Source organism: Puntigrus tetrazona, unplaced genomic scaffold, assembly GCF_018831695.1.
Source record: "Puntigrus tetrazona isolate hp1 unplaced genomic scaffold, ASM1883169v1 S000000270, whole genome shotgun sequence".
NCBI lineage: Eukaryota > Metazoa > Chordata > Actinopteri > Cypriniformes > Cyprinidae > Puntigrus > Puntigrus tetrazona.
Genome location: NW_025047932.1, coordinates 535,001 through 557,500, shown reverse-complemented (window position 1 = coordinate 557,500; position 22,500 = coordinate 535,001). Strand labels below are relative to the sequence as shown.

The 22,500-nt window shown below is 40.2% G+C and overlaps 2 protein-coding genes across 6 annotated transcripts in view; one reads left to right on the top strand and one right to left on the bottom strand.

The window, feature by feature from the left end:
- The window catches only part of mms19 (MMS19 homolog, cytosolic iron-sulfur assembly component), a 17,800-nt gene extending 2,177 nt beyond the window's left edge, over positions 1–15,623 (top strand). Inside the window, exons 6-31 of the mRNA XM_043231006.1 lie at positions 585–654; positions 734–862; positions 1,036–1,097; positions 1,576–1,662; positions 1,829–1,903; positions 2,661–2,738; positions 3,740–3,878; positions 5,234–5,388; positions 6,260–6,338; positions 6,446–6,571; positions 7,300–7,381; positions 7,466–7,563; positions 7,648–7,770; positions 8,291–8,458; positions 8,704–8,788; positions 9,646–9,748; positions 10,341–10,415; positions 10,974–11,100; positions 11,202–11,308; positions 12,443–12,499; positions 12,571–12,757; positions 13,687–13,769; positions 14,082–14,246; positions 14,319–14,378; positions 15,126–15,226; positions 15,299–15,623. Of these exons, the coding sequence (XP_043086941.1) occupies positions 585–654; positions 734–862; positions 1,036–1,097; positions 1,576–1,662; positions 1,829–1,903; positions 2,661–2,738; positions 3,740–3,878; positions 5,234–5,388; positions 6,260–6,338; positions 6,446–6,571; positions 7,300–7,381; positions 7,466–7,563; positions 7,648–7,770; positions 8,291–8,458; positions 8,704–8,788; positions 9,646–9,748; positions 10,341–10,415; positions 10,974–11,100; positions 11,202–11,308; positions 12,443–12,499; positions 12,571–12,757; positions 13,687–13,769; positions 14,082–14,246; positions 14,319–14,378; positions 15,126–15,226; positions 15,299–15,329 (2,652 nt within the window). The 3' untranslated portion in view covers positions 15,330–15,623. The remainder of the gene's footprint in view (positions 1–584; positions 655–733; positions 863–1,035; positions 1,098–1,575; positions 1,663–1,828; positions 1,904–2,660; positions 2,739–3,739; positions 3,879–5,233; positions 5,389–6,259; positions 6,339–6,445; positions 6,572–7,299; positions 7,382–7,465; positions 7,564–7,647; positions 7,771–8,290; positions 8,459–8,703; positions 8,789–9,645; positions 9,749–10,340; positions 10,416–10,973; positions 11,101–11,201; positions 11,309–12,442; positions 12,500–12,570; positions 12,758–13,686; positions 13,770–14,081; positions 14,247–14,318; positions 14,379–15,125; positions 15,227–15,298) is intronic.
- A 630-nt stretch (positions 15,624–16,253) lies between these two features.
- zdhhc16b (zinc finger DHHC-type palmitoyltransferase 16b) overlaps positions 16,254–22,500 on the bottom strand; it is a 10,633-nt gene continuing 4,386 nt past the window's right edge. For 3 of the 5 annotated variants that reach the window (XM_043230990.1, XM_043230991.1, XM_043230988.1), the window contains exons 2-11: positions 22,199–22,446; positions 21,929–22,123; positions 21,291–21,379; positions 21,185–21,213; positions 20,978–21,111; positions 20,644–20,724; positions 20,042–20,127; positions 17,841–17,964; positions 17,587–17,657; positions 16,254–17,398 (exon numbers count right to left, since the gene is read on the bottom strand). In XM_043230990.1, the coding sequence (XP_043086925.1) occupies positions 17,296–17,398; positions 17,587–17,657; positions 17,841–17,964; positions 20,042–20,127; positions 20,644–20,724; positions 20,978–21,111; positions 21,185–21,213; positions 21,291–21,379; positions 21,929–22,123; positions 22,199–22,438 (1,152 nt within the window). In that variant the 5' untranslated portion in view covers positions 22,439–22,446 and the 3' untranslated portion in view covers positions 16,254–17,295. Of the gene's footprint in view, positions 17,399–17,586; positions 17,658–17,840; positions 17,965–19,848; positions 19,979–20,041; positions 20,128–20,643; positions 20,725–20,977; positions 21,112–21,184; positions 21,214–21,290; positions 21,380–21,928; positions 22,124–22,198; positions 22,447–22,500 lie in introns of those variants that run through there. The other 2 variants (XM_043230989.1, XM_043230992.1) reach the window with 2 other exon arrangements.

Genomic DNA, 22,500 nt, shown 5'->3' with positions numbered 1-22,500 from the left:
CTGTGCTTTCTGTTCATCTGTGAATCCTGAAAAATAAAATTCACAGTTTCCACAAAAGCAGCAAAACAATTTTTAACACTGATAATAAACAGATTAAAAAAAATAGTATTTTTTTTATTCATGGATTTTCGATCAAATTCAGCCTTTCTGAAAATTAGAATAGTTAAAAAAATGTACCAATCCCAAATTCTTGAACGGCAATGTACAGTAAATGTTACCAAAAACTATATATATATATATATATATATATATATATATATATATATATATATATATATATATATATATATTTAAAAAAAAAAATATATATATATATATATATATATATTAAAAATATATATATTAAAAATATAATATATATATATATATATATATATATATATATATATATATATATATATTAATTTAATTTAATTTATTTTTTTAATCCCATAAACTGTCTTATAATTTTATTAGTATCACACATTTATTAACAAGCCATTAGCTAAATAGTGTTTTATCATTTAGATTTTGTTTAGTTTGACATGTTCAGTACATATTCGTATTCAAAACATATTTTGTGGTCACTTGTTTCCCTGTAACAGTCCTTGATGCTGGCGGAGCGATCGTGTGTTTACAACATCCTTATCACTCTAATGGAGTCCAGAGAAGAGGGTAAGGAACGCTGGCAATCCTTTTTACTAATGCCTTTGCTTTCGTGAAACGCCAGCGTAAAGGATCTGTTGCTCCGCAGAGCTCAAGGGTTTGGGTGCAGACTTCGTCTTCGGGTTTGTGCAGTCAGTAGACGGAGAGCGAGATCCACGCAACCTCCTGCTGGCGTTCCAGGTGGCCAGGAACATCATCCACAGGGGTTACGATCTCGGTCAGTGTAGATACCATAATATACATGATATGCATATAATGTACTGTACAATTTCCAGGTATAAAAGTACTTAAATCGTAGCGCATATGAATGTTATGATTATTATGAATATTAGTTTTGGTTTTTGGATATTGTTTGGTCGGTGGCTCAAGCGTTTCCGTTTTTCTTTTCAGGTAAATTTGTAGAGGAGCTTTTTGAAGTGACGTCCTGTTATTTCCCCATAGACTTTAGCCCGGTGAGTACTTCTAACACACTTCTGTCCTCACACCAGTTCAGATGCTGGGGATTTAGTCTCTTCTCCTCATCTTAAGATGCATTTATTTGACCAAAAATACTGTAAAATGATCAAATATTATTAACATGTAAATAGCAGGGTTTTTTTTTTTTTTTTTGAAATGTTTAAATATGTAGTTTTTCAGGATTCACAACTGAATAGAAAGTTCAAAAGAGCAGCATTTATTTGAAAGAGATCCTTTTGCAACATTTTTATTATTTTTAATTTAATGCTAATGCTTTAATTTTAATATATATATATATATATATATATATATATATATATATATATATATATATATATGTTTTTATTATTATTATTATTATTTTTTATATATATAAAAATTTTTTATTATTTATTTATTTATTTTTAATACTGACTCCAAACATTTGAACAGTAGTGATACTTCACGGGCTCATGTTTTTGTTTCTCTGCTCAGCCACCCAATGATCCTCACGGGATCACTCAAGAAGAGCTCATTCTTTCTCTTCGGGCTGTTCTTACAGGGACGTCTCAGTTTGCTGAGGTAAGACTTAAACCTAATTCAGTATTTTAAAGACCTAAACCCAGATATTATCGGTCTGCCGTTAGACTGTGTGTCAGTAGACTGACCGATAGATTCTCAGGATTCTGTAAATAGCTCAGTGAATGAACCTTTGGTTTGTTGTGTTTTGTCTTCTTTCTTTTGACAGTTTCTGCTCCCGTTAATCATTGAGAAGCTAGACTCGGATGTTCAGAGCGCCAAGGTGGACTCGCTGCAGACCCTGGTACAGTGACTCTAGTCTTAATAGATCAGTGCTTCTCAGCTAGTCTCATCCGGCACAGTCACAAAAAGATAGCCAGACTTTGAAATTGATGTTGTCGTTAAGTTTGACCCAACCTTTCCATGTGTCCTTTGCATCTTCCTCATTTGACTGGCTTGAATTTGTCCCGACCGGGGTTACTGTAGGTGACTAAAACAAAAAACAGTTCTTAGAATGGCTTTGAATAAAATAAACATTGCACTATTTTATCGCTAAGGCCAAATTTCTTGTTTTTATTTAGTTTACTAATATAACAGATAAAACGGAAAACACATAGAATAACTAAAACCTTAAACTCAAATTCAAAACAGAAAATCTAAGAATAAAAATGCATCTAAAATTCATCATTTATCAATTAATGCTTATGTATAGGCTTTTTCTGCTTCCATTTTTGTTTTTATTTAAATAATGTAAATCTATTACAGCAGAGCACTATGAATAATTATGTAGTTTTCTTATTGGCATTTAGTATTATTTTGCTGAGCGAGCAGACCTCTGAGAAGCACTAATACAGACTTTATAGATACATTCAATCATTTGTCAGATGCTTTTGCCCAAAGCGTCAAGCTACACTTTTTTTTTTTTTAATTCATGCATAGCCTGGGAATCAAACCCCTGACTGCTTTTTGCCATGCTTTGCTGTTTCTCCGGCTGAAAATATCTCCGACAATAAAAGTAAACAAAATGCTACAAAATGAGCCCCACATGTTTTTCTGTGTAGGCCGCCTGCGGTCAGACATACAGCCATAAAGAGCTGGCGGAGTTCCTTTCAGGCCTTTGGAGCTCAATACGGAGGGAGGTAAGAGAGATCGACATTAAACAGTGGGCTCGGGAACTCACAAGTGCTTTTTTCGTATCGGTTTCCCCCGTACTGCACTTTTCCAACCGCTTTATGGCAAGATTGTGAATTAAAAGAGTAGAAGAGTACTTTTAGATCCAGATTGGACCAAAAGCATCTGTAAATCGGCTCAATTGAAAAGAGTCGTGACGTTATTCAGTTCAGATCAATGTTGATTCAGTTCAGTTCAATTACACCAAGTGCGTTTACACGGATGAAAATGTTCCTTATAAACACCTCAGTTGGACTAAAAATGTTTGAGAGGGGTCCCTTTCTTAACCTTTTCTTAACTGAAAGCACAAAACTGTAAACATCACATTGGATTAAATGACATCTCATTTAAACGGTCCAAAAGTCACTAAATCAGTTATGAAATCAATTAAATTTAGCAGTAAAGCAGCTCTGTAGTAGATAGTAGTTTAAGGTTAATTTAATTTTAATTACGCTTAGTTTAGTTCAGAATCTCATCGATGATTCAAAGGTAACTCTACAAAAGACAGCTCGGTCAATTCGTCTGTTTTGTTTTTATCAGTGCAGACAAATCTGTAAAAAGCTTCCTTTAAAGGGATAGTTCGCTCACGAACGAGAATCATCATTCGCTCACCCTCCACTTGTTCCAGTCCTGTATGAGTGACGGCACCCATTGACTTACATTTCATTATTTTTCCAATGGCTGCCACGAACTGTTAGGTTGCAAAAAAAGTTAAAAGTTGCAAAAATACACAAACGTTGGCTGTAATGACAGACAGCAGCAGCTAAATAAGGTCGCTTTAAGAGCGTGCGTATTCAGTATTAATACACGGCTAATTTTCTCATGTTCTGTTTTTATGTGAATGCTTTTAGACTGTTCGAGCATCTTTTTGTCTGTGTGTTTCAAGGCGACATGCATCAAGTTCATAGGTGTGATTTTATAGTATTTAATTTTATTTAGGCTCTTTTTACCGTCTATGTCATGGTTGCAGGTGTTCCAGACGGCCAGTGAGAGGGTGGAAGCGGCCGGTCTGTCGGCGCTCAGCTCGCTGGTGTCCTGTCTGTCTCGTTCTGTGCTCAACTCAGACTCGGACGATGTGCTGCAGGTCTTTCTAAACCTCGTCCTCAAAGGTATAGATGGGTGTAGATGTCCTCTTAGGAGTCAAATAGATTCGTTAGATAGGGATCGTTCACCCAAAAATTACAATTTGCTGTCAATTTTGCTGTGCGGGACTTTTTTTCCATCAGTAGGACATTAAAGATGATTTTTGTACTGAAACCTTAGTGATTCATAAAATGCAAGTCAACAGCTGTAGTCAAAAAAAACAACACGGGCAAAACAGAACGAGTCCCTGTGGCTCCTGATTGATAGGAGATCTTAAGAAGGAAAAACTGAACATCATTTACAACATTATTGTTTGTAATTCAGAGCTGCAAGCAATTATTTTAAATTGAATGAACTGGTTCTTTCAAGCTGTTCATTTGAATCGATTCATTCAAACATCTGACTCACTCGTTTGTTTACCTAATGACGTCTCTTAGAAGCGATTATTAAAGTACTGAAATGTCTATTGTTTTACATGTTTAAAGCATGTAAAGTAAATGAAGTCTTCATCAGCCCATATTTTTACTTAAACCATGATAAACCCAGCATCAGCATCGTTTCCTCAGTTCTGAATCAGTTCATCACAGAATCAGATACGCTGCAATTCAGTGACTGGTTAAAGAGATAGTTCACCCAAAATTGAATATTTTATGTTTATCTGCTTCCCTCCCAGGCATTCAAGAGGTAGATGACTTTGTTTCCTCGTTAGAACACAAAGGAAGATTTTTACCTCGAACCAAATTAAACCCTGAGGCTTGTGACGAAACATTGAGGTGTTAAGACACGAAACCATCGGCCTGTGCAAAAAAGCTGAACAGCATTTCTGTAGTGTGATGCACCACAAGCTCAGACTCTCACAGTTTATTTCGATTTAGACGATTCAGTCTGATTTGGCGAACTGATTCATCTGGTTCACTAAAAAGAGCCTGTTCAGAAGATTCATTCACAAACCGGACTAGGCTCTAGGTTACAGGTGAATGATCTTCAGTTTCTTGCACAGACTGATCGTTTTGCTTCGTAAGACCTCAGGAGCCACAGGGATTCATTTTGTGTTTCTCAATATGCTTTTTTTATATTTCTTTTAAACGTATAGCTGCTGGCTTGCATTTTATAAAACACCCAGGACCACCGTTTCAGGGGGAAAAATGTCTACAGTTCTACTAAATAAAAAAAAAAAAAAAAGCGTGAACTACGCCTTTATGCTCCAGAAAGGTCTAAAACGTGCAAAATAAATTATGGCTGAGCACATCTTTTCATGATTGTTCCTGGCTGCCCAGTTAATCACCCGAGCGATCAGACTCGTAGCTATCACACAGTCATATATGGGTGCCGTCCAGGCCTGTTGTGCCCATCACAGCCGGCGTGTGTCTCGTCCTCTCAGACTGTCAGCACCATCTCTGCGAGCCGGACCTCAAGCTGGTGTGGCCCAGCGCCAAACTCCTGCAGGCCGCCGCCGGAGCCTCGTACAGAGCCGGTCTGATGGTGTCCGCCGCCGTCGTACCCGCCCTCCTGGAGCAGTATAATAACAGGACGCAGGTACAGACTTGTCCGTCTTAAACCAACACCCTCCTTCAAAATAGCTCAACAACTAAATTCGCCTTTTGTACTTTTTATACAATCAATATCCCAATCATTTCAACTTTCGGCTTCTCTCCCTAAATACTACAGATGCACATTTGTTCAAGGCAATAAACCGTCTTTGAAAAAAGTGCATAATGTTTAAAATAATGTTTCTAAACCGTACATAATTAAGCAGTTTAAAAAAAAAAACAAAGAAAAAAACAACCCATAATCACAAGAAAATGCGTGTGCTTTACAATTAATTTGCTATTAACATTTGAAGGTAAGTAAAATATGCTCTCTTTCGTTGATTTACTATATATTACTATACAAATAACATAAAGACTGACAAAATTATTTAAAGGGAGAGCCCAAGTAATTTAAAGCCTGTGAGTGACTGCAGAGGTGGGCAGTGGTCAAGCATTTTTACTTTAATAATTTCTTACTTTACTCTAATAATTACGTTCCAAAGCATATTGTCGTGCTTTTTTCCTGCACTACATTTATAAACTAAAGTTGTGTGTTTCACATTTTAATATTTAAAATGTAGTACTTTCTTTAAAGTAATCTTGAGTAAAGAAAAGGAACACATTTCTGATGTAATTAAGTATTAAATGATATTTTATATGAAACGTGGTGTGGTATAAAGTACAGTATTATGCTTAAAAGAAAAACACTCACAAACTATACACTCTCATACTATGGAAGTCAATGGCTGCCACCAGCCTTAATGTGTCTATGACGTACCTGTTTTTCCGATTAGTTCACATGTAACCCAGACATGCTGTGCTGTATTTCATGCAGCGTTTTCATTAAACCTGTGCTGTGTTTTCGTGCATCTTTGCAGTGCGCTCAGCGGCGCACCCTGCTGGAGGTTCTGCAGGGTTTCGTCCAGCCCACCGCTCTCAGCCAGCCTGTAGATGGAGGTACGTGACGAGAAAACGCCATCACACCCCAGCTCAGATCAATGCGTTTGTCACTAGAGTCTCAGCGTGTATCTCTCTGATGTGTGTTTCTCTCCGTCTCCACGCAGAGGAGAGCGCGCTGGCGCCGTTCGAGCAGTCTTTGTGTAGCGTGGTTTTCTCTGCGCTGACGGAGTCCAGCGCCGGTCTTCAGGTGACAGCCAGTCGAGTGCTCACTGCCCTGGGACAGCAGCCCGGTGAGCGCACGCACCACATTAATACGGACGCACGATCGAAAGTGACCTTAAAGACATTTATAATGTTGCAAATACTGTTCTTAAGGGGAGATTCTGCAAACAAAGTTTTTTTTTGAGATTTGAGATTTTGCACTTTTTGGTTTTTGATCAAATATTTTTTTCGGTCTAGTGGACAAAAAGCATCCAAAAGACACTTAAGTGTTTCTTTTATAGCCCTTTTATCTATTTGTATCAATAGATTTCAGTTACAGTACGCACTTTTTAAGGCGGTTTCCTCAAAATAAGTATCTTTCCACTTCAGAAGTAATTAACACACCAAACTTAATTATTCCTATCTATATCCTCAAGGATTTTACAGAGGGATTTGTTTATATATAATTTTCTTGATAATATACAACATTTTATTCCCAAAAGCTGTCAAAATGTATTGTTTTCTAAGAATTTTCTGAATTATGGAGCGATGCCCAAAATTCCCCCTGTATTTCGAAACTGTCTTCGTGCAGCGTTTACATTTTTGCATATTTAAACATAATATTTTAGTTAATGCCCTTTGAACTAGCGTGAATAAACAATGAACAACTGTTTGATAAATAGCGTAATAAATGCATTGTTCATGTTAGTTAATGCATGAGCTAATGTTAACGAACCACACCTTATTGTAAAGCGTTCCCTATTAAATAATACTAAAATAAGTGGATGTAGAAAAGTAAATAAGATGCTCCTCTCAGGTTTGTTGGCTCAGACCGACGTAGAGAAAGCCGTTGATCATTTGACCCGACTCATCCTGGAGGAAGACGATGCTCAAGTGAGGTAGGTGTGTTTGCGTTTTTACGTGATTTGTTGGTTTAGAGCTGTTCCCGAGCTGATGTGTGTGTGTGTGTGTGTGTGTCTCAGTTCGGCTGTGGTGGAGTGTTTAGGCTCTCTGGCTCGTCTGCATCCCCAAGCCTTCATCTCCAGGATGATTCCTCGTCTGAAGGAAGAGATCCTGTCGGGTGAGACCCAGAGGACGTAACACACACACGCCTCGCGTCTGCGGCGGGGTTTTCGCGTGTGACACGAAACTGTTTCCTCCACAGATCAGAGTAACGCAGCTGTTCGTCAGCGCTGTGTGACGGCGTTAGCGTCCGTGTCGAATCAGCCCAGCGTGGTGCGAGAAAGCGCTCCGGTTCTTCTGCAGACGCTGGCTTCGGCCCACGCAGGTACGCATGCGCTCCAGTGTTTATTTCATCACAGACAAAAACCTTCATCAAAACCAGATGCTAATGTTAGCGAGCGCACTTAAGTCGAATCGCGATAGGGACTAGAATCTATAAATATTTAGCAGCGAAAAGTAAAAATAGTGTCATATCATATACACACAGCTACTCATCAAAATAAAAGTCTTTTTGGTTTGATGTTCATTAATTTGTGTTTATGTGACACTCCAATAATTTTGATGAAATGTAAAAAGAAGCTTCTAAAATGAAAATAATTTTTGATGCTGAATTTGTAATAATCTATTGTTATGTAGCCCTAGCACTAAGTCCAATCAGGATTTAGGTTGTAGTTATCATTGACATACATGGGTGTTTTATGTTATTATAGTAAGTGTCAGTTTAAATGTATAGTTCTGGGGGAACGATCAGACCAGTCTTGGTTATAGTTGGTTGCTGATTGCTCTGTGAGATTCACGGCTTAATTATGTGTTTCTGCTTTAATGCTGAGATGTTGTTCTCTCAGGTAGCTGTGGTTTCTCTGCGGAGGAAGTGAGCGCCGTGTGTGTTGCTTTGCGGAGGATAGCAGAACACGCTCGTGACTCGGAGGAGATCGGACGATTCTTCCATGACATCATCATTCCGCGACTGCTAGGACTGTGCTTACAGGCGGCGCTGCAGAGCAGAGACTCTGGTGTGTGTGTGCCTGTGTGTGTGTGCCTGTGTGTGTGTGTGCCTGTGTGTGTGTGCCTGTGTGTGTGCCTGTGTGTGTGCCTGTGTGTGTGCCTGTGTGTGTGCGCCTGTGAGTGTGTGTGCCTGTGAGTGTGTGTGTGAGTGTGTGTGAGTTTGTGTGTGTGTGCCTGTGAGTGTGTGTGCCTGTGAGTGTGTGTGCCTGTGTGTGTGCCTGTGTGTAGATCTTACTGTGGGTTTGTTCTTCAGGTCAGTGCAGTCCGCTCACAGACGAGGCCGTTCTGTCCGCCGTGGTTCCTGTCATCAGCACCGCCTGCGCTGCGTTACCAGCAGAGTGAGTCCAACAGAAACAACACACTGATATGTGTCTCTGTCACCAACAACACCAGAATATTAGGGATATTTAGTACATTTCCTACAGTAAACATGTAGTGTAATGTTTGATTAGTAATATGCATTTATGAGGACTTTGTTTGGACAACTTTAAAGATGATTTTCTGAATATTGAGATTTTTGTTTGAATATTATCCCATCATAACAAACCGTACATCAAAACCATACAAAGCTTATTTATTTAGCTTTGAGCAATTAAAAAAAAAAAAACATTAGTTTTAAAATTCAGTGTTTCAAATTAAGTTCTGCTTATTTTTAGATATTTAACTCAAATTTTTAATAAATTAATTTGTGGTGTAATAGTTTCAGCTCAGATTTGTTCAAATATAAACATTTAAATGGAGGCTTTCCATGACAGATTTATTCAAGCATGCATCAATGAAGTAAATAGTGAAAGTTTATGCATAAATTTGGTTTACCGTGTTATGTGAGGATTGTACGCAAGCTGTTTTATTGAGGTCTATTTGTAGTTGAAACACTTATTAGGTGATTGAATGAAAGACAATACATTTCAGTTATGCAGAAGTATCTTATAACACCTTCTGATCATGTTTTTTGTGCTATAACTAGTAGTAAAGAGGAAGAGGTGATCTGCCACGCCACGTTAAAGAGCGTCAAAAACACATTTATTGTTTGAATTTTATTCTAAAATTGACAGAATTTGAACACCCTTCAAATAGTGTTTTGTTCATGCACCAGTGGACTAAAAGATTAATCTTGGTATTTAATTATCTATGTCAGTTCAGCCTAATAAAAATATGCACCTTTTCAGATGCAAGCCTTATTGTTTTCTTCCAGATCGGCGTCCCGCATGGCCTCCCAAGCTGTTTCTCTCTTCCTGGATGGAGACGTGTCCTTCCTGCCAGAGAATGCCTTCCCTTCTAAAATCCAGTTGCTCCAGGTTTGATGAGCTCAAGTGCTTTCAGCCGCCAGGTTAACGCAGCATGACCCCGATATCAGTCCGTTCCAGTCAGATTTAAAGGAGTAGCTCACCCAGATTAAACATTTGCTGAAAACGAGCCCACCCTCAGATGATCCAAGCTCAGCATGAGTTTGATGCAATGAAACCCGGTGATAAAACAGTGTCTCGGTAATGGATGTGAATGGGTGCCGTCAGAACGAGAGTCTGATTTAAAAACATCACAGTAATCCACAGCACTGCAGTCCATCAGTTAACATTTGGAGAAGATAAAAACTGAAACGAATCTATCATTAAAATGTTTTAAACTTTAAAGAAACATTTTTGTTTTTCGGGTGATGCATTACTTCACATCGTAAACTAGCAGCTCATTTGCATTTAAAAAGACAGGCACAAAAATCAGTTTCCACTTAAAATAGGGAGGCTTTTTGAGCTGAAACTTAAGACACATTCTGGGGACACCAGACGTTTATTACATATTGTAAAAAGGGGCATAACATGTCTCCTTTAAATGAATGGTGGTGCCAGTGTCTCTCTGATCATCAATATCTTTATTGTCCCTGTTTTTCTCCAGACTCAGGCAGAGTCTCAGGCTCCGTCTCAGTTGGTGTGTCTGCTGATGGCCTGCGTCTGCTCTCTTCCACGCAGCGTGAGTTTAATCTGCATCAGAATATGTGTGTCGTAAAACAGCCATATACTGTACTGTATTTTCTTCATAAAAACTACAATTGCATTTTAAACCAATTAGTTTAAATTAATTTAATTTAATTGAACATTTGTGTTTAATATATATATATATATATATATAATATAATACAGTACAATTAAAATTTGTTATTAGTAGTCTATTTTTCTAATAGATTTTACTTTACATAATAAATTATAATAAAGCATAATATTAATATAATAATATTATTTTATTGTAATATTTCAAAGCAAAATAAAAAATGTAGTATTTATTAGGCATGAAAATAGTAAGGCAAGTGTATATATATATATAGTGCATTTCATACACAATGGTAATTTTAAAGTGATTTTCATAAAAGGGAATAAAATGATCATTAAAAAAAATCACTGCAATAAAACAAAGAATTCAAAAACTTTAAATAATTAGCAATTTTCCTCAAAACAACAGCTATATTCTAAGTTTGCGAAGCTCTGGTTTTCTGGGAACAAAACCCATGTGATGTCGTTGACTGAACGCCAGGTGGAGATCCCAGAGATGGACAGACTTCTTCTGCAGCTGGAGGATCTGAGCTGCTCGTGTCCTCATCTGTTCTCATACACCTTTGCAGCCAAATGCTTCGCTGGTTTGGTCAACAAGAGGCCGGCAGGTACAGGCTGCTTTCTGTCGATGCGCGTCACTGGAATACGGGATGAGTTACCTGAGCTCTGGAGTTGATTTACCCGATCATCACGTGTGTTCTGTGTTCAGGTGAAGGTCTGGACGCGGTGCTGGAGAGAGCGACGAAGAGGATCGGCGTGGAGCTGGAGAACGCTTGCTCTGCCCGGCGAACACGAGCCTTCACGCTGCTGCTCTGGGTAGAGACCGAGCACTTCATTCCTGAACCGCTTCTCTTACATAGATCTGATTCAGTAGCCAGTGCTCTCAAAGCAGTCATGAGCCTAGAGATCGTTTTGAGGAGTTTTTGTCTCATATTTACATCATTGGAAAAAATTGCCAGCATTTTTGATAGTTTTTTATTTTAAAAGTAGGGGCTTGTTTCTTTATTTCTTTATATATATATATATGTATGTATGTATGTATTTATTTTCTTATAAGCATAGCAGGAAAAAAATCAGAAAAATAAGTAAATTATTTTATTTCATCTGTATGGGTTTTTTATTTTTATTTTTATTTTTTATACCATTTGAATGCAGATGCAACATTTTGGGCAATGGATCTGCTTCAAGTTGAACAAGCTTAATGATTAATTGATTCAATGGACGATTCATAAAGAACCATTTACTTCACTCCTGAATGAATCAGCCATCTGAATGAATCAGCCATTTGAACGAATCAAGTGATTAAATGACTCGATTAAGACATGTACCACCACCTACTGGCAGTTTTAGTTTATTATTTAAAGTATAATTTCGTTAAGAAATAATTTAATATTTTCTTAGCAATAATACTATTCTTAAAATGATTTATTAAAGGTACAGTTCACCCACCAGTCATCATTTAGCATATGTAATCAATTTTTCTAAAACAATATTTCTTACTGAAGCTATTTTTTTGTATGTTTTTTACACAACAGTGGCTTGAAATTATATTATTTCTCAGCATAATTTAATGTGCAATTCATTTGCGATTAATTAGATAAAAAAAATAAGAATATATGCATTTATATGTGTGTGTATATATTTATTTTATTACATCTAACATCATTTATTTCAAGTACTGATTAAAAAAAAAAGTTTTTGGTTAACAGTGCAGTTTTGTAGTAGGTAAAAAAAGAATTGGCGTTTTTTTTCGTTCTATATGGATATACAAGGTTGTTGTTTTTTTTGGTGTGTGGGTCTTTATTAAGGTTTTAAATCTGACCGCTCAGTTACAGTGAAAACTAATTTGATCACATTCATGTGTGCTGTGTATCGCTGATGCTTCTTCAGATGGTCTGTGTGAATGAAAGACACCATAAACACCGGTCAACACGCGTCTCTTTTGCACAGGTGACCAAAGCCCTGCTCTTACGCTACCATCCGCTGTCATCAGCCCTGACCGACCAGGTACCGCTAGTTTCTTCCTCTTCCTGCCTCCAGTCCTGATTCAGAGACTGAGCTTGCTGTCTGTGTTCCAGCTCTTCTCTCTGTTGACCGAGCCGGAGTTGGGATCTCAGGTGGCCGACGGCTTCGGCGTCCTCATGAGCGACTCTCCAGACGTGCTCAGTCGTGATTTCCACGCAGACGTGCGCATCATGTACCGGCAGCGCTTCTTCTCCGAAAACTCCTTCAAACTGGTCCAAGGCTTCAACTCGGCAGAGCAGGGTACTCCATTAGCAGTAGTGCTTAAAATCAGTGGGTGTTTCACATCAACCGTAAAAAGACATGATATAAGAAGAAACTGTACAGGTGAATGAGTGCATCTTTTACTAAAAGCGTTAATGCATTAATTACTTACGCTCATATCAAGACTTCCGTCATCTGAAACGATCCAGGTCCAGAAACAGGATGTGACATCAGACACTCAACTTCACTTCTGCAACGCTGCAAGAATACAGTTTTTTTGGGGGCAAAGAAAATAAAAATGGCATCATTTACTCAAACGTTCTTCTCCCTTGAATTATGTCTTCATAAAGTATCTCAGCGCATAAACGTGCATTGATATATATTTAGGGGAGAAGGATGCTTGAATAAATCATTTTGGTTTTCCCTGTGCAAAACAAAAAATATTCTGGTTGCAAAAAATATTATTTTCGTTTGTGGAGGGTGAGATAGCTCTCAGATTTCATCAGTGATATCTCTGTGTTCAGAAGATGCACGGAGGTCGAACGGGTTTCATTCTGGGGGCTGCTTTTTCTTTGCCCCCCAAAAAAAAAAAACAGTATTCTTATAGCGTTGCAGAAGTGAAGTTGAGTGTCTGATGTCACATCCTGTTTCTGGACCTGGATTGTTTCAGCTGTGTTGTTGTCTATGGACGCTTTTAGCTTTCGTTGATAATATCTTAATTGTGTTCAGAGATGACGAACGTCTTGAGCGCGAGTAATTAATGCATTAACGCTTTTAGTGAAAGATGCACTCATTCACCTGTATAGTTTTTTCTTATATCGTCTCTTTTTTCTGCTTGCGGCTAAAATAACTTTTTACTAATTTAGATTTTATTAATGAAGATCGGCATTCTACAGATCCCCACTTCCTGTCTTAAGCAGCGCTGCGACTGTTGGCTTTGCGTCCGAATCGTTGTTTTTGCTCCGCAGGGAAGAAGTCTTGTTATTTGAAGGCGCTGTCCCACATCGTCAGTAACCTTCCCCGACAGCTCCAGCTCACGGAGCTCCCCGCGGTGAGTGTCCTGATCTCAGCTCTGTGTGTGGAAGACGTCTAACACTTCCTGTGAGGGAGAGAGAAAGCTTAACAGTTCTTAATGCAACTCCAATTGGATTTGTCTGAAAAAAAAAAAAAGACAGATTTTTATTTTTGGGTGAGCTATGCCTTTAAATGCAATTCATTCTCCAAATATAATAGAGACAGAGTCTCCTTTAAAGTTGAGTTCTCGCTCTGAATGTGGGAGAGAAGTCTTCGGTGAATCTTTCCAGTTCTTCTAGGGGTGTGTGTATCCCAGCGCTCTGAAAGCGTGTGTGTGTGGTGTGTTCAGCTGCTGCCGCTGCTGCTGGAGGCTCTGTCGTGTCCGGATCAGTCGGTTCAGATCTCCACCCTCTGCTGCCTGGCCCCGCTGCTGCTGGAGCCGCCGGAGGCCCTCAGGAACCAGCTGGAGGCGCTCTTCTCCCGCCTGCTGCTCCTCACCGGCAGCCCCGCTATGGTACTCGCCTCGGCCGCGTTTGATTTGAGTCGCTGTGGCGCTCTCCCCTGATTCTGACTTTGTCTCCGGCAGAAAGTGAGAATGGCGTCGCTGCAGTGTGTCCATGCGCTGTCTCGTCTGCCTCCGCACACCGTAAGACAAGCAGCATGTCACACATGTGTATATATAAACCGTTAAACCACCCGAAATAAACGCTTTAGTTTACGCAGTGTGTGCACGGTGTATGTAAAAACACACACGGCACACATTTTGAAAGGTTTTGCACACAAGTTATGATATATTAATACATTTAATATAAAAATGCACTTACACAGCACACGCGCGTTATGCATTTAAAAGAAGGTATCACGATTAATCGTTGACAGCGCTGTAAGACATAATAATAGAAAACTTTACAATTACTCATATTAAACGGTAAAAATGTTTAGAGTGGCATTTAGTTTTATTTTAAGTTGTTATTCGATAGAATGCAAAGCATAAGAAAATTTAAGTATTTTAATATTTGCATACCATTATTTAAAAATAGTGATCATTAAATTACTAAGTAGAAAAAGTGTGAATTGGTCAGTTTAATCCAAAAATAAATAAAAAAATGATGAAATATTGTTCGAGTTTGAAACATCTGTTATCTACGCGAGTGTGTGTTAAAGTGTCCTTTATTTCAGTGAAGTGCAGCTGAATTTTCAGCATCATCACACGATCATACTAATACACTGAGTTACTGATCAAGAAACATTTCTGATTATCACGCAATTCATTTCCAGGATTTCCAGATGAATGGAAAGCTTTTGGATCACTTTAATGCGCGCGTGTTTTTCAGAAAGCGTCTTGTAAAAGTGTCACATCGTACAGGTGTGTAATGATGACGCTGTGTGTCAGGTCCTGCCGTTCCGCGCCCGAGTCCTGAAGGCTCTCGCCGTTCCTCTGGACGACAGGAAGAGGCTGGTGAGGAAGGAGGCCGTGGCGGCTCGAGGAGAATGGTGGGTCTGATGCACACTCCATCCTCTGAGGTGTTCACCGGCAGCTTCTCACCAGGCGCTTGTCGTCCGCAGGTTTTTATTAGGAAGCCCGGGAGGAAGATGAGCGGATAACGGCCCGGCGCTCGCAGCCTTTCGTCTTACTCTTACTCTGTTTTTTATGATACGGCATGAGCTTGTCCCGAGCACAGACCCCTTCAGCAGCGGACGCAGGTCCAGACGCAGGTCAGTGTGAGTAGACGGCTCTGGAAGCTCTTTCTAAGCTGAAGGGATGATGGTTAGCCGCAGGGCTGCAGGTCCTTCTTTTTCACGAGACTAACGACTAAACTGATGCCAAGAATAGAAAACAGTATTTAAGTGTCATAACCTGCCAATAAAACTTTTTTTTTGTAAATGTGTAGATCGTGACACGACTGTGTTTGTTTTATATTTGCAGAAACTAATCTCTCTCTTTAAAAACTCTCCACACAGAGAACACTGCATTCATATAAAATACATTCAGTGTCTTTAGAATGACATCAAGTACTTCCTCAGTACTGCTATATAACTATATACACCTCAACTACTGTGTGTGTGTGTGTGTATATATTTATATCTGTGTGTGTGTGTGTGTGTGTATGTGTATATATATGTGTGTGTATATATATATGTGTGTGTGTGTGTATATTTATATATATGTGTGTGTGTGTGTGTATATATATGTGTGTGTGTATATATATATATATATGTGTGTGTGTGTGTGTATATATATTTATATCTGTGTGTATGTGTATATGTATGTATGTGTGTGTGTGTGTGTGTATATATATATATGTGTGTGTGTCTGTATATATTGTGTGTGTGTGTATATATATGTGTGTGTATATATATGTGTGTGTGTGTGTGTGTCTGTATATATTTATGTGTGTGTGTGTATATATATATATATGTGTGTGTGTGTGTGTGTATTTATGTGTGTGTATGTTTTTTGTTTTTGTATTATTATGGGGCGGGGCTGCACTGATTTTAAAGTGAAAGCTCATCAATGGTGTTGATAAAGAACTTCCTCATGGGTTTTTAATCAAAAAACCAGACTTTCAAACAACGTTAAAAACAAGAGTTTAAAAACTAGGTCAAAAACACAGTAACAGCACATTAACACAAATAATATTGCTCTTCAAAGACAAAAGAATATTAAAGCCAAACATAATATATGTTTAAAAAGTAAAGATACAAACAGTGGTAATATCCTTTATGTCCTAGTTTCCCAGCGCTGTTTTATTGCTCCATATTTCACATGATGACAGTATATCTACAGTATGTGCTGAAATAACCTTCATATGATCCTTAAATCACTGAAACGGCAAAATATAATTTTGCATATTTTCAGAAAAACTCAATTGGAGATTAGTTAACATTTACTATTAGTCTTTTAGAATGAGTAGTTGTGTCTATTAACATACTGTTAACTGTATCTATTAACTTACAGTAACAATGATTAATAAATGCATTAAAATATATATAGTTCAATGTATTTATGTGTTCAGTGTTAATGTGAGCTAATACATTACCTGATGTTAACAAACAAGACTTCTTATTTTCCACTATTCTTAAATCCTTGGGTTCGGGCTTCAATTCAAACTAATTTATGATATGAAAAAATAAATAAATATACATTTACACGCAGTCTATAATAAAACTTACAACATTTGACCATATTATTACTTGCACAAGATTCATTAAAACAAATGGGGTTTATTAAATATCAGATGTTCAGTTTTTCTGCTCGTAATATTGAGGAAAATCTGATTATAAAATATTTAGCACGCCACTTGTTCCCCTCAGTGCTCGAATACTTTGAGTCCATATTAAAACTGCAGACGTATTTAGTTCATTAGAAAACATTTGCAAAAGAATATAAACAAACTTTGTTTTAATAAAATGCGTGGACCACTTTGGAGATGTCTGGACATTCGAATCGTTTCATGAAGGTCACCATCAGAAGGAAGTACTCCAGAGTTTCCACAGACGTCACCGAAACCCTTCACATCAAGTCTTTGGCACCCACTCTGAACACACTCCTCGGGATCTGATCAGATGAGCAGGGTGTTGTTTCTGTAAGCGGGACCGTCCCAGGTCAGGCCGTCCCCGTGAGGAGGATGAGTGGAGGGCAGCAGCACTCGAGTGAACCAGTCACTGCCCCACAGGAAACAAACACAACGCTCAGAAATCGGACAACATTCGAGTGAAAATAAACGCATGAAACCAGACGCTGCTTTTAAAGTTGCGTAGCGATGCGTATTACTTTTAAAGAAGTACATTTACTACATATCCTCATGGTTTCTGGCATAAAAGAGAATCGTTTCGTCTGGTGCGCCGCTCACCTCTGCTTCTCAACACCAAAAAATATTTTCCAGTTGTTCATTTTTCCGTGATGATACGGGTTACGAAAGATCTGTGAACAGACAGTTGAGTCAAAAACCAGCCGAGTGCTGAATTATTATGTACATATTATACGTAATATATTGTGTAACATATATTCATATACAGTACATGTATTTCTATAAAATAAATCTAATATAAATATATACAGCATTATATATATATATAATTTTATTTTATTTTTTCTTCCACTTACTCTTCCCTTGAGTCTGAGGCGTTTTGTTTCTTTACGGTTGATGTGTCTCTCCACACTGGTCTGACCTCGAGTGATGAGCGCTGCGTGCCACAGAGTCAGAGCTCCCAGAGCTACAGACACGGAGCTACACACACACACACAGAGTCAGAGCTACAGACACGGAGCTACACACACACACAGAGTCAGAGCTCCCAGAGCTACAGACACGGAGCTACACACACACACACACACACACACACACACAGAGTCAGAGCTCCCAGAGCTACAGACACGGAGCTACACACACACACACACACACAGAGTCAGAGCTACAGACACGGAGCTACACACACACACAGAGTCAGAGCTCCCAGAGCTACAGACACGGAGCTACACACACACACACACACACAGAGTCAGAGCTACAGACACGGAGCTACACACACACACACAGAGTCAGAGCTCCCAGAGCTACAGACACGGAGCTACACACACACACACAGAGTCAGAGCTACAGACACGGAGCTACACACACACACAGAGTCAGAGCTCCCAGAGCTACAGACAGAGCAACACACACACACACACACACACACACACACACACACAGAGTCAGAGCTCCCAGAGCTACAGACACGGAGCTACACACACACACACACACACACACACACACAGAGTCAGAGCTACAGACACACACACACAGAGTCAGAGCTCCCAGAGCTACAGACACGGAGCTACACACACACACACACACACACACAGAGTCAGAGCTCCCAGAGCTACAGACACGGAGCTACACACACACACACACAGAGTCAGAGCTACAGACACACACACACAGAGTCAGAGCTCCCAGAGCTACAGACACGGAGCTACACACACACACACACACACAGAGTCAGAGCTCCCAGAGCAACAGACACGGAGCTACACACACACACACACACACAGAGTCAGAGCTCCCAGAGCTACAGACACGGAGCTACACACACACACACACACACACACAGAGTCAGAGCTCCCAGAGCTACAGACACGGAGCTACACACACACACACACACACACACACAGAGTCAGAGCTCCCAGAGCTACAGACATGGAGCTACACACACACACACACAGAGTCAGAGCTACAGACACGGAGCTACACACACACACACACACACAGAGTCAGAGCTACAGACAGGAGCTACACACACACACACACACACACACACACACACACAGAGTCAGAGCTCCCAGAGCAACAGACACAGAGCTACACACACACACACAGAGTCAGAGCTACAGACACGGAGCTACACACACACACACAGAGTCAGAGCTCCCAGAGCTACAGACATGGAGCTACACACACACACACACAGAGTCAGAGTTACAGACACGGAGCTACACACACACACACAGAGTCAGAGCTACAGACACGGAGCTACACACACACACACACACACACAGAGTCAGAGCTCCCAGAGCTACAGACACGGAGCTACACACACACACACACACACACAGAGTCAGAGCTCCCAGAGCTACAGACACGGAGCTACACACACACACACACACACACACACAGAGTCAGAGCTCCCAGAGCAACAGACACGGAGCTACACACACACACACACACACACAGAGTCAGAGCTACAGACACGGAGCTACACACACACACACACACACACAGAGTCAGAGCTCCCAGAGCTACAGACACAGAGCTACACACACACACACACACAGAGTCAGAGCTACAGACACGGAGCTACACACACACACACACAGAGTCAGAGCTACAGACACGGAGATACACACACACACTCACACACACAGAGTCAGAGCTCCCAGAGCTACAGACACGGAGCTACACACACACACACACACACACAGAGTCAGAGCTCCCAGAGCAACAGACACGGAGCTACACACACACACACACACAGAGTCAGAGCTACAGACACGGAGCTACACACACACACACACACACACACACAGAGTCAGAGCTCCCAGAGCTACAGACACAGAGCTACACACACACACACACACAGAGTCAGAGCTACAGACACGGAGCTACACACACACACACACACAGAGTCAGAGCTACAGACACGGAGATACACACACACACACACACACACAGAGTCAGAGCTCCCAGAGCTACAGACACGGAGCTACACACACACACACACAAAGAGTCAGAGCTCCCAGAGCAACAGACACACACACACACTCACCTGGTCAGCACCCACAGATAGACCAGACTCTTATGAATCATCCTCTGCTGATGAGTGAAGGTCGGGGCAGGAGTCTGATACGAGCTCTGTAACATAAATCAACTTAAACTTCAAAACATCCGCTCGGTGTGTATTTCACTGTGTTCTAAGAGAACGTGTGTTCAGGTGTAAAGCTGTATCTCCAGTCTTCAGCGTCACGTGATCTTCAGAAATCAGAATAATACACTGATTCACTGATCAACAAACTTCCTGATTATTATCATCATCAGTGTTGAAAACATGCTCTTTTTGTAGAAATTGTGACATAAATTTTTTTCAGGATCCACAGATGCAACTGAAAACTTATAAATCTAATATTTCTGATTTAATGCATCCCTGTTGGAAAAAGAAAATCAAATGCATCCGTCTGTGCTTCAGATGCATGCAGCCTCTGTGATGTGTGTGTAACTGTATGAAAGATGATTTTATGACCCTAGTGTTCTGAGCAAACAGTTAGACTTTAGTTGAAAACAAGCTGAAAGCAGGCTGAACTGGTCTACATCCAGAACATTCTGCACTTGAGTTACTGCCCTGTAGGGGTTTGCCTTCGGTGAAGAATATACCTGCTGTGAAAGCTGGATATAGATTAGCCCCGCCCCCAGGACCGCCTCCCCCGGCGAGTCTCCGCCCACATACCTGCCTGACTACAAACACAGAAAAGACAAGCTCACCGTCCAATCATCAGCGCCAAACACTCTTTTTTATTCATCGAGGACGCGTTCGATCGCTTAAAAGTGACAGCGAAGACTTCTATAACGTAGAAAACAAAGCAGACGCCGAAGACTGGAGGAATGAATCACACTTTAACACACATTCACACAGAAAACAGCCTCACGTCGCACAATTTCGACGGTATTTCTGATCAATAAAGGCACGGCAGGGTCTCTGCAGACGGACCTCGATGGCGTCGTACGCCTCCAGAAACATGTCTCTGCTGCTGATGCTGCAGTAGATGCAGCCCATGCTCATGAACAGACAGAAGCTGAAGAAGTACCGGTGGTTGAAGTGACCCACGCAGTTATTCAGCCAAGCTGGAGGACGAGTCAAGACAAAAACAGCGTCTCTTAAAGTGAGTTTTATTTACTAGGTGCCTCGCAAGGATACGACAGTGATGGTCCATTCTCAGAATACACCTGTGACGGAAAAACAAAGAAAAAGCTGTTCATTAGAATCCATTATTCAGTACATCTGTCCAGGGCTGATCTCTCACCTGTTGCAGATGCTGCAGTGATGAGTTCTGGCCGGTTTGGGAACGATGCACTTTTTGCAGACAGTAACCGTGGGGATATCACGCTTCTCCTGAAACAAAGAGGAGGAATGTAAGCCCGGCGTAAGCCTTTATATTTTTGTGTTTCTCATAGAGAAAAGTCTTTATTTACACACACACTCTGCATATAAACAAGACAGTTTACGTTTTTTGGCTAAATATGGAAGATTGAAATATAGAAATTGTAGTTTCAGTAAATAGAAGCTGACTCAATGACATCATTGTGCTTCATTGAAGTGGGCGGAGCTAAAGAGTTGTTTTGGCTTTTATAACTTGGGAATTTCTGATTGGTGGTGATTACTTTGCAGAATCATGGGTAATGTAGTTTTTTAATGTAATGTAGTATATATATATATATGCAAATTTAAATAAAAAAATTAATTAACCCACAAAAATATTCCAGAATGAATAAATAAAAATAGCTATGTGCATATATATATATATATATATATATATATATATATATATATATATATATATATATATATATATATATATATATATATATATATATTTTATTTTTATTTTTTTGTTTTTTTTGTTCTGTATCTAGGAAATGAAAGGTAAATGTGTTTATTCACCTGCGGGGGGAAACCCGGACATGTGGTTGTAGCTTTATAGTAATGGAAGACGATCATGAGGAGGTTCCAGTGTCCATAAAAGAGGTGCCAGAGGATCCAGTGAACGGGGTATGAGCTGAAGATGATGGGCAGCACACACAGATACACGATGATCACCACAGAGCCGGTCAACAGCATCACCAGAGACACGAACACCTACAGCAGCAAACAGAGAGCAGGCGTCAGGAGCGGCCAGGAGCTTCAGACACGCTCCGCTCGGAGTCCACCCACCACTCCAAACCAGCGGGTCATGCTGTCCACCAGCCAGTAGATGGGCTCAAACACACAGTCCAGCGCCGTGTCCGAGCTCGTCAGGACGTTGAAGTACAGAGACTTCAGCAGCAGCCTCCCGTAGCTCCACAGATCCTGGATTCTGTTTGAGCGCCTTCTCCTTCCTCGACGAGGACAGACCCTGAACCAGCGCAGCAGGAGACGCATGACCCCGGAGACGGACCACCTCCAGCTGCGCATCCCACCGCCTGAGAGAGAGAGAGAGAGAGAGAGAGAGAGAGAGAGATATAGAGAGAGAGACA